Genomic DNA, 12,153 nt, shown 5'->3' on the forward strand with positions numbered 1-12,153 from the left:
TCACCAATTCATAAAATATTTGTTCCTCCTTGTTATCAATTTCCTCATTATTCATCTTCTGTCCCTTATGCCTCCTCATTAATAGATGAGAGGAGAGGGGGAACTGGGGGGTGGTGGTGAGGAAGGAGCAGATACATTATTATTTTAGTGAAAATGCTAACAACTAAGTATAACCCGATGCACAATGTACAAGTGTATAATGAGAAAACATGCCTATGATATCACATTTCTCCCTGCCATGCCGTTCTTGAGAAGCTCCATGCAGGGATACATGTTACAATAAAGCAACATATACAGCATTGGAAGTTTTTTGTTTTCTTTTTTTAAAGGGGTCTAATTTCAACCATTGTGCTTTACCATTCCAGAAAGATAAGAGATTGTAACCCAGAAGAAGTGAAATTTATAAGCTCTTCTTACTGGTTTGCCTTCCAGGGGATACTTTACTGAAAGTCTAGCTCATAGCTATTTAAAGAATAGTAATAGCAGGCTAGGCATGGTGGCTCACGCCTGTAATGACAGCACTTTGGGAGACTGAGGCTGGTGGATCACTTGAGGCTAGGAATTTGAGACCAGCCTGCCCAACATGGCAAAACACCATCTCTACCAAAAAAAAATAAATAAATAAATAATAATAATAAATTAGCTGGGCATGGTAGCACACATCTGTAATCCCAGCTACTAGGGAGGCTGAGGCAGGAGAATCGCTTGAACCCGGGAGGTGGAAGTTTTGGTGAGCTGAGATCACACCACTGCACTCCAACCTGGGTGATAGTGTGAGACTCCATCTCAAAAAAAATAATAATAATATCTTCCAAGCAAGCACTTTACAGTTGAGAGACATGTTCCCTATAATAACATCATAAGAACTTTACCATAAAGCTGTTAACTAGGCAAAGGTAGACATTATTATATTCCTTCTTTACATAAATGAAATGGAGGTTCAGCAAAGTGACATTTCAGGTAATTAGTACAGAAGACTTCTGATTGTTTGACCTTTTTTCTACATTAATTCCAATTTCATTTTGTTCTTAATTCTGCCGTGTTTCTAAAACAGAGTGGTTCCTAAGGCAAGAGGAAAGCCAACCTAGAAAGGAGGACCTGGGAAATAGCAAACTGGTTCAGCAGCTACACGGAGTACCTATAAACGCACACATCAGGCCGGGTGCAGTGGCTCATGCCTGTAATCCCAGCACTTTGGGAGGCCGAGGCGGGCAGATCACGAGGTCAGGAGTTCATCACCAGCCTATCCAACATAGCGAAACCCCGATTCTACTCAAAATACAAAAAATTAGCCAGGTGTGGTGGCGGCGGGTGCCTGTAATCCTAGCTAATCAGGAAGGAGAATCGCTTGAACCCGGGAAGCGGAGGTTGCAGAGAACCAAGATTGTGCCACTGCACACCAGCCCGTAAGACAGTGCCAGACTCCATCTCAAAAAAAAAAAAAAAAAAAAAGCACACATCGTATATGCAGAACTGAAAATTTTCAAAAAGCAGCACTTAGTGTTTTTAAGATGGATTAACTATTGAGATATATACCATCCCGTAGCAGGGCTGAAACATCAAAAACCAAACCTGATGACACCTTGATCTGACAAAACTTGCAGGAATAAGAGGTACCTAGGAGGGTGTGGTCACTGGTGACCAGTGGGAATGGTATGGATTCAAGTATAGTTGTCATCTCGATCTTCCTGCCTCATCAAGCCAAGTGCAGCGTGTTCTAGGAGAACAGCAGGCTTGCTTGTCCTGAATTAGCAAGTGGTTCAGCGTGTACCTGTAATTGTTACATGGGGTCAAAAGTTAAGAGCTCAGACTTTGCAGAACAAAAGAACAACCTGCCCAGATCGTCTGTATTTCAATTTACTCTTGTAAAAAATGGAATCAGAACAAAACTTGAAAGGAGAGATTCCATTTTTTATTCCTTTATTGCCTAATATCAAGTAGATGTTAGGGCTTTTTAAAGAGATGCATGAAAGTCTCAAAGAATGTCGCCCCAGTAGCCAAGAAACGAAGCAGGAGAAGGTTGACAATGGCCTATATCCCACAGTGGGAAAGAAAAGATGGGCTCCCTCCAGCCCTAACTCTTCACTAAAGGGACACACGATGATTAAGTTAGAGCTTAAAGATTCAAATAGGTGATTTGGTGATATCTTAGAACCTCTGACATCGATAGAGCATAAGAAAAATATATCTGGGGGCCGGGCACAGTGGCTCATGCCTGTAATCCCAGCACTTTGGGAGGCAGAGGTGGGCAAGTCACTTGAGGTTAGGAGTTCCAGACCAGCCTGGCCAACATGGCAAAACCCCGTCTCTACTAAAAATACAAAAATAAGGAAGGGTGTGGTGGTGTGCACCTGTAATCCCAGCTACTCAGGAAGCTGAAGTAGGGGAATCGTTTGAACCCAGGAGGTAGAGGCTGCAGTGAACCAAGATCACACCACTGCACTCCAGCCTAGGCAACAGAGTGAGACTCTGTCAAAAAAAAAAAAAGAAAGAAAGAAAATAATACATTTGGACGAATGAATCAATCTTGATGCTCATTAAATCAAGAGGCTTAACTGCTATAGCCAGAATAAAAGGTAGAATTCTGAGTCTTCCTCTGATGCTGTAGACAATTTAACTCTTAAAAAAAAACTCAAAATAGAATTAATTCCATTCTGATTTCTAAGAGAGAATTGTGAGAGAAATGAAAATAACTAATATCAAACTGCTTTTGAACTGGCACTTAGCTGTTTAAACATTTAATCTCATTATTTGAGTTTACATGTATATCCTATTTTAAACCCACAGCTTAACAGTTTTCTGTCCATCTTTCTTTTACACTTTATTTTCATTTTTCTTTTACACTTGCCATCTCTCCCTTATTTCTTCTTCTTTAATTGGTTATTTTCAATCTATCTCTGTGGTTTTCATCTGGAGACTTTGATATTTATTTTTGTGGGAGGGACTAATAATTAATATGGCTAACACATTTTAAAGCGCAAAATCAAATCCTGACTCCCAGGAGTTCTGTAGAAGGGAAAATGGGAACATTTTTAGCATGATACAGACAAAGGGTCTTAGTAATTAGTTTTCTATACATTTTATTTGTTTTGTTCTTGGTGACTAATGGAAATAACTGGGCTAGCCTGGAAACAGAGTCCATAACTCTCACAAAATACCTCAACTCCCCTTTTGGGCTGCAACAGGAAATATTTTTACATAGTAAACAGTAAACATGTGGAAACTTTTAGCCCCAAGATGTCATGCAGGCTGAAGAAGGCTTAGATACTATTCATGGATAAATAGAACACTCAACAACTTTGGCAAAAACTAAGTTTGACCATACAAGTGTTGATGAGGATTCGGAGCAAAGGAAATTCCACACACTGGTGGTAAGGGGGATAGTTTTGTTCAACAACTTTCAAATACAAGTTGACATTATATTGTAAAGCTAAACAGCACACACTCTGTAAACCAGGAGTTCTACCCCTATTGTATACCCTAGAGAAATCCTCATAGAGAGGCTGCAGAAGGCATATACAAGAATGTTCAGAGAGGCAATGTTCAAATAGAAAAAAATCTGGAAACAGCCTAGATATCCACCAGTAGGAAAAGACATCTACTACATAAATTGTATATTTATAAAATAAAAACAGCATTGAATATGAATGAACTTCTCTATATGCAGAATGTGGATTTGTTTTGGAAACACTGTTGAGTGAAAAAAGCAATTTACAGAAAAATTATATATGGTATGGCACCATTTTTATACAACCCAAGAGCAAAACTAAAACAAAAAGTTCTTTTAGGGATCCATACATATGTGATAGAACTAATTTATAAAGCAGTGACTGGATGCAGTGGCTCATGCCTGCAATCCCAGCTACTCAGGAGACTGAGGCCTGACGATCACTTAAGCCCAGTTACAGTGAGCTATGATGGCACCACTGCACTCCAACCTGAGGGTGACAGCAAGACCCTGCCTCTAAAACATTGAAATAAAATGAAAAGCAAAGGAATGATTAATACAAAATTCAGAATTGTGTTTTTTTTCTGGGGGCAGGTCAGCAAGGGAATGGGACTCGGGGAAAAAACAGATAGCTTCCATAGTCTTGGTAATGCTTTAATTCTTCAATTGAGTGGAGTTCACTAGTGTTTATTTTATGCTTCATAACTTACATGTACATTACATATATCCATTTGACACCTAATAATATTTGCATGAAAAATGAAAATATTTACTTCCCTAATCTTCTAAATAGTCTTGGAAAACAACTCTTATACTTTTCCAAAAATTTTATTTGGTAACAATAATCAAATAAAATTTTGAGCAAGGTGGACAACTGGTCTGATTGAGGACATTGTTATATAGGGGAAAAAAATTTTTTTTCAAATCCCAAAATCATAAATGCTTATTATAGAAAATTTGAAAAAGCAGGAAAATATAAAGAAGAAAATGTTTTAGATTGTGCAAATCCATAGTTGCACAATCTAGATATAACCACTGTTAACATTTTGTGGGATTTCTTTCAGGTTTTTTTAAATATGTAAAGTTGAAATCAATATAACATTTTAAAATGCATTTTCCTATTTGGATTTGGGATCTTGTTCCCATAAAGGTAGGAATGATGCTATGTATTTGGGATGTATTCAGAGTAATCTTCGGTTCCAAGTTGTATTGAATATGTTTTGTACATAAATAATAACTTAAATTTTAGCATTTCCCTCACAGGGAAATTTAAGGAATTAGAGGAGAACAGTCATACTTAAGATTGCCAAATCTTTTCCATTGTGATTTCTGGCGTCTAAGTCATTTATTAAAATGTGTGTGATGAACTGGAAGGAGTTTTCCTTTCGATGATTTGCTATCTTAAACTCTGATCTCAACACAAGAATGCATTTTTCTGAAAGGTTTTTAAAAGGGTTTCATTTCATTCCTGAACTTTTGAAAGCATAGGAGAATATCTGTTTTCTTTTGCTAATTTATAATTTTAAAGGCATTTTCCCCATTTCTGACCACATATACAAAAGATTAATAGCATTAGGTTTAAATTAATCATTCTAATATCTACTTCTAAAAGCTTATTCCTTTAAAATGACTTCAACCTACCATCTACTTAAATGTTAAGATGATATACAGCATTAGAGCAGATATAAGGCATAAGAATATTTAGAATTGACTTTAATGGTTAAATTGCAAATCTTTTCAGGAGCTGAAATACTTTTTGTGTCTCTCCCGTGCTAGGTTTCTAAAATGCAGTTCTGGTTCAAGAGGTCTATGGTGGGCTTAGACATTTCCATAGGTAATTCTGAAGCCCATCCAGGCTTGAGAAGCACTGCTATTAGCTTAAGGATACCAACCGCCAAGTTTATACTTAAAAGAACAATTCTCTCTCTTTGTCTCTTTCTCTCTCTCTCTCTCTCTCTCTCTCTCTCTCTCCAGCTTTTGTGCTAGCCTGGAGAGGCAGATGAATACTTGACTTCTGTTTTTCAATTTCTGGGGGGGCCTTGACAGTTTGGGTGATGCCCTCTCCTACCCTCTTCAGAGTAACTGAATAAGTGATGAAGGGGAAGACCCCATCCCCTTCCAAAGACCCACCACTTCTTTTGCAGAAGTGGCCACACATCATTTTTCTCACTTAGGAAAATACAAAACGTTTCAAGAGCCCATTGCTTCCAGGAAGTTCACAGTGAACATAAAAGAAATATAGACTAAAGAAAAATCCACTGTCTTGTTTCCCTTTTGGCCAACTCACCACAGGACTCTGGGTTAATCTGGAGAATCTGCCATTGATAACCTTTTTCTCTTGGTTTGATATTAGTGCTATTACAAACAGGTCAGAATGGCTGGGAGAGGGAGGATAAGATGGCAAATGTGAGCCCAAAGCAATTTTTTGGTTACTACAAAGGTAACCAAAGATTCCCAGTTGATAGCGCTTTTTGTGAGCTAGTTTATATAGGTAGATACTTTTAAAATAAATGATTACAGGATCAGGGGACAAAAGTAGAGCCATTGGGTTGACACAACTGTCTACGCCAGGCATTGGAATTAATTTAGAAAAAAGCCAGCAGCTTGCATTTAACATCTTGAAAACGCTTATGCAATGTCTTCCCCCAACCACAAAGGAAAAATACAACCACAGGACAAATTACTCTTTGAATGTTTGATGAGATATGAGTAGCCACAACAATAACACTTGTGCTAAGATTAACGTTTGAGTAGCTTTAAAGTATTTTTAGTTCTTTTAATCTGAAATTGTTTAGACTATCTTCAGAGAAACTTCTCAACTGTTTTCTTACTGGAAATAGTTGAAAAGCTTTATAAGGCCAAGGTTACCCAGCCAGTTTGACTTATATCTTCTTTGAGAGAGACAGAGTGAGAGAAGAAAGGAAGTAACAGCAAACATTTGTTAAGCAAAGGGCTGAGAGCTTTGCAGAGAAATAACAGATACATTTGACTATGGAGATTGTCCACCTTCATTTCTAGAAATCAGGCTTGCTTGGTGTACCTTGGAGAAGTAGGTGCTTTCAAGTGGTCCTCCCACAAGTCTTAGCAGCTAACCAAGGCCAATGGTTCTCAGTCAACTAACCCAAGGAGTTCTTTAAAGTTAACCAGGACCTCTCCACAAAATCTCATACAAAGTCCTGTAACAATAAGCCACAGAAATCTAAAAAAATAAAATGCACTAAATTAAATGTAAGACCAATAGCAGCCCTTGAGTTTTATAACAGGAATTAAATAACCAAAAAGAGGGGAAAGTATATGCAGAACACTCAGTTTAGAAAGTAATATTTCTGAAGGACTGAGGATTCTACAAAGACAAAGCCAAAATTTTCATGGAAGAGCCAGCACAACTATGTTACATAAAATCAGCTGGAACCTTTCTAAGGCAAGAAGTAAAATCAGAGGCAGTGGTCTCCCAGCCCTTGTTTTCTTTCAAGCAAAGCAAGCAGTGATAGGTTGTTCCTGTCGGCAACTTTGGCTAGAATTGGTGTCCTACTAGGAGAGTCCATGCCCATTCAAAATGGCAATGAGCTCCTGCCTGCGTTATGACTACTGCCCTCCTGATTTTTCCTACCAGACTAATGACAGACTGCCCCACTGAGAAGGGTCTAGCGGAGCACAGGTCACTAGCTGGGTAACATTCAGAAAGTTAGTCTTCCTATGCTCATTTTCCTGGGCTGTTACAGAAGAAGACTGGAAGAGGTAATTTCCAAGGTTCTTTCCAGCTCTGAAGTTGTGTGTCAAAGGTAGGGGCAATGGATGCACACAGAAGAGGAAGTGTTTCTGACCTGGTATGACCCTCTCCTGCCCAGCATCATGACAGGAATCAGTGCTATGATTTTTAGGTGGGAAAGCACAGAATCCCCTAAAAACATGGGATTTCATGGTGGCTTGGCAAGTGACTTGAGCCAGACTCTCACAGTAGAATGACTTTCCGTTGTGCCTGAAAGCCCCTTCAAAGTGACCCAAAGGAGAGGTAAAGACATTTATTTAGGAAGTAGAAGATGCAAGTCACAGTGGAGAAGGTTATAACAGCATTGGGTACATTCTACCAGCACATCAGTGAAGTGTGGCTCATCCCAGGCACAAACCACATCACAACCTACTCAGGATTGTGCTGGATGATTTTGCAATTGTTTGTTAAAACAACAAACCAACGTGATTCCCACACTTGCCCTTGTCTTTTACTGTTAGCGACAGTCTAGTCCTGACAGGTGTGCCAAACCCACAGCCAAGGATATCTTGAAGACTCCAACTTTCTATACCTTCATGCCTCTTAAATTAGGAGGAGGAGGTGGATGGGGTTACATATGCCAATTTTTAAATTTTTTAAGTTTTTGGTCCCAATTCAGAGACTTTGTAGGTACGGAGATAACCCAGCAGGAAGTCATGTTGCTTCACACTTGCTAGAGTAATGGTTGGCTTTAAAGTAAGGAGATGCAAGAGATCGTGAAGCTTGTGATGGGCCCATTTTCCTGACCTTATAGTACATTTTAGTACAATCACAGGGAAGTCTGAAATTTTAAACGACAGCTGACTGGATCCTCCTCAGTTGGATTTTGGCTGCATCTTGCAAGTCCTCCCCTCGGGGAGCACACAGTGAGGCAAGTTCTTTGCCATACATTGTGGAATAGCGGCCTGGTGACTGCAGGCCGGGGACTCACTAAAGCATACTTAGAAAGAGCGGGGACAGAGTGTTGAAGGAGGAGGTTGCAGAGCGGCAGAGTGGCACGTGCAAGCCCACAGGTGGAAATTTCTCCCGTGGCTCAATCCCCCGCCTTAACTCACTTCTCTGCTGACCTATCTCCATCTCTGTAAGATGGAAAGACATTAAAAGCACCGCCTCCACCTCTCCAACTTTGAGAAGTAACTTGTCTTGTGAGTAACTTTTTTGGAGGAAGGGTGGGGTGTGCAGCCCTGCCTGGAGAGGGCCCCAAAGCGCCAACCCACTGCAGAGACAGAAGGCCGCATACCGAGGAGGCCGGCTAGCAGCGGACTCGGGCGAACCCACCCTAGCGATCTGTCAAGTCTGTCCCCAGGGGAGGTCCCCCTTTCGGGAGAAAGCTTTTAAGGGGATTTATCAAAATCACCCCCGCGCTTCCTTCACTCCTTCCTTAGAGCTGGAGGGCGGTGAGGACCCGGGGAGTCATCTATCTTGCCCCCGTCGCAGGCAGGGATCCAGGGGGCGTTGCTGCAAGGGGTCCCCCGGGGCGCGGGAGGCGCCAGATGCCAGGCTCTGCCGTCAGCCCGCAACAGCGCTCCGTCCGGGGAGGGAGGCCCGGGTCGGGGGCAGCCGTAAGCCCCCGCTCAGTCTGTTGCCGCCGGGGACTTGCGCGACCGTGGCACCGCGGGAGGGGGCGGCCAGGGGCTGGGGCTGCCCGGCGGCGCAACGACCGCCTTCCTTTGCTGCGTCCCGCCGGCCCCCAGCCTCGCTCACCGCTGCCGCTTCTCCCTGCCCAGCAGCGCGCCAGGGACCATGTCGGCGGAGACCGCGACCGGCCCCACGGAGGACCAGGTAGAGATCCTGGAGTACAACTTCAACAAGGTCGACAAGCACCCGGATTCCACCACGCTGTGCCTCATCGCGGCCGAGGCCGGCCTTTCCGAGGAGGAGACCCAGGTGCGTCCCCACAGGCGCCCAGCGCGCCCCGACCCCTGCCGGAGCTGAGCCGTCTCGCGGCTGGGCGGTCCTGGTCGTCTGTGCCTCCCGCCGGGCTGCCCTCCCCCCGATCTCCCATCGCTTCTGCCCGCATCCGGGGGCCCAGACCCTGCATGGCTCCCACTGCCGCCTCCCGGCTTCCCCGTTCCCATGGGCGCCCAGTCTCCCCGCCACACCTATCCAGCTGTGGTTCCCCGGGAGCTGCATAGAAAACCCGTGGTCACCAGTCCTTGCCTTTCCACTCTCCCCGGCAGCCCGGGATACACGCTTTCTCCCTCTGCGAGTTGGGAGCAGCGTCTCTCGCCTGTCCTTGTTTCGCCTTCCCGGCTCTGTCCCCTCTGGTCTGTCTGTGAAACCTTCGGGAAGATCTATTCTAGGCGGGAATGTCAGAGCTGGAAGGCTCCCCAGAGACCAGCTAGCCATAAATTCAGTCCTCCGGTTTGGCGAACCAGGAGGCTGAGCCCAGGAGGGAGGGCGCTGTCAGGATGGCAGGAGCCGTGAAGCTTGCTCTCTCCACCACATCACACTGCAGCGTCCCCCGAGCTGCAGAACTCACACTGCAAGAAACCAGGGAGATGTGGTTCCGATTTTTTAAAAACATTCCCCAGCTCTAAGGTTTAAAGGCTTTTCGGGGCGTTTTATAAGACGGTAGATAGCTGACATTTCAGCTGACGGGAGCGGCAGCCAATGTCCTCCTAAGGCATTCATTGACTTATCTATTTTTTAAATGCTCCTATATTATCCCGAAAAATGCCAGGTAAAGAATGCAACACTACCTGTGGTTGTTCACCACAGGTGCAATGTTGGAGCCTTTAGCTGACTTTTAAAACCCGTCTAAACTCCGACTTCTCTTTTCCCTTTGGTCACGGAAAGACAATCCTTTAAGCATGATAGACTACTTGGAACTGATCTAGCATCTCTCCTGTGGCTCCCCAAAGCACTTCACACTTCTAACCTCAACTCTAAAGCAGAGACGTTCTTATTTTTCCTATTTTATATACCAGAGCATCAGGCACTTGTCCTGTCACCATGAGCCATGCTCAGTTGAGGTTTAGAAGCTTGTAATGGATCCAGTAGATCCTAGGACCAAGACCCTGGACCTCAAGTCCAAAATTATTTTTACTAATTAAGCCAGAGGCACTCTTTGGAGAGCTTGTCCATAGACGATCCTGTCACTTACAGGTCAAATAGAAAGGCAAACATATTTATTTTTAGCAAAAGAAACAGCTGTCTGACCAACGAAAACCAGAACTTAACAGAAGGTGATTTACTGTAACCCAAGTCTAACAGCTCTTGTTTCTTGGTATCTCCTGAGAAGGCAGCCTGCTGAAATTTTATCATTTGAAATCCCACGCTATGCTTAGAAAAGAAGAGTGATCATGGAGACAACTTATCTTTTAAAAATAAGGCTGTGAAGTATTGTGGGCACAGCACTAACAAGAGGTCCAACCCCTTCTCGGCCTCCGATTGTGCCTGGCGAATTGCCATCAGTCACCTTACCTATAAAGCAGCATAATTACATTGACCTTTGTAATGGCTAATACTTGCCAGGCATTTTTCCAGGCACTGTCCAAGTAGTAAATCATTTATTTGTCACAACAATACTGTGAGGGTAGATGCTATTAGCCCACTTGTCCAGATAAGGCAACTGAGGCACAGAAAGATTAAATATACTTGCCCAAGACAGCAGCTAGAAGGCAGCAGGACCAGGATTTGAACCCTGGAAGCCCAGATTCTTAACCACCATGCTATGCTGTCTCCACAGAGGAGGCATGGAAATCACTAGATGAGCAGGAAGAAAGAACTGACAACTCACTTGGTGTTATCTTTCCCCTGCATTAGGCAACAGTCCTCCCAGGCTATATTCAATCTTTCCTCAAGATTCACATGATATTAGAAAATTGAAATAAAATCTGGTTAGGGGTAGGAAGAAGAAAAGGGCACCTGCTTTTTTTCTGTGACTGAGGTCAGCCAATTCAGACCTCTGCATAGCAGGTTCTTCTGCACCTCTCAGGCAGTCCTCCCATTTCCCCCTTCTGCCATTCTCAAATAAACAAGTGGTAGACCCAGCCCCAGAATGAGTGGATGGGGGGTGAGTCAGCCTCTTAGCAGGGCCCCTGGCTTCCTCTTCCTGCCACAGAACCAACACCTTCTTCCTCCCTACTGTGACCACAGCTTGGCTTGCCCCTCTGTCTTCCTGTCTTGACCTGCAGGGAAGCATCTGGAACCCCAGAGCTTAGAGACAGGCAGCACTTAGCAAGCTCAGAGAAAGCGATTTCCTAGGAACTACAGGCTGCCTGCTTGCCTTTACTGGATTGGGTCTCATCTTTCAATTTCCCATTCTTTCCCCTCTCACCCCACTACCCCCATGGACACTGGTGAATGAGAATGATTTCTTCTTTCATCTTCTCAAACAACATTTATATTTTTAAAGAGTATCTTCTATGAAAAAGAAAGTGTCTGGCTGGGCACAGTAGCTCACACCTATAATCCCAGAACTTTGAGAGGCTGAGGCAGGAAGATTGCTTGAGGCTAGGAGTTTCAGACTAGCCTGGGCAACATGACAAGATGCTGCCCATCTCCACCAGAAAAAAAAAAAAATAGAAAATAAAAAAATCAGCCAGGTGTGCTGGTGTATGCCTGTAGTCTCAGTTACTCTGGAGGCTAAGGCAAGAGAATCCCTTGAGCCCAGGAGTTCAAGGCTGCAGTGAACTATGATCATGCCACTGTACTACCTAGCCTGGGTGACAGAAGGAGAACCTGTCTCAAAATAAATAAGTAAATAAAAATAAAAATATTAAATATTTAAAAATATTACAGAAAGAAAGTGTCTTCTGGAGACGTATGCCCAATGATGAACTTTCAGTCATTAAAATTATTTTTGTTTATAGCAGGTCTCGTAAGGACCCTTTAAATAACTCCATGGAGGCTAGGGCCTGCTGGGCCTACATATAAGTAGTGTCTGATATTGATACTTCCCCTGTTTCGTTTTCTTTCTCTCTTTCTTTCT

The 12,153-nt window shown here is 43.2% G+C and overlaps 1 protein-coding gene across 12 annotated transcripts in view; it reads left to right on the forward strand.

Annotated features, from left to right (window-relative positions):
• Positions 1 to 12,153, forward strand: part of HOPX (HOP homeobox) — a 34,115-nt gene that overhangs the window by 17,142 nt on the left and 4,820 nt on the right. For 3 of the 12 annotated variants that reach the window (XM_011937209.1, XM_011937223.1, XM_011937259.1), the window contains one exon: positions 8,948 to 9,104. In XM_011937209.1, coding sequence (XP_011792599.1) covers positions 8,961 to 9,104 — 144 coding nt within the window. In that variant the 5' untranslated portion in view covers positions 8,948 to 8,960. Of the gene's footprint in view, positions 1 to 7,061; positions 7,231 to 8,118; positions 8,126 to 8,437; positions 8,655 to 8,947; positions 9,105 to 12,153 lie in introns of those variants that run through there. The other 9 variants (XM_011937204.1, XM_011937228.1, XM_011937262.1 and 6 more) reach the window with 9 other exon arrangements.

The sequence above is a fragment of the Colobus angolensis genome, unplaced genomic scaffold, assembly GCF_000951035.1.
Source record: "Colobus angolensis palliatus isolate OR3802 unplaced genomic scaffold, Cang.pa_1.0 Scaffold100, whole genome shotgun sequence".
Classification (NCBI taxonomy): Eukaryota; Metazoa; Chordata; class Mammalia; order Primates; family Cercopithecidae; genus Colobus; species Colobus angolensis.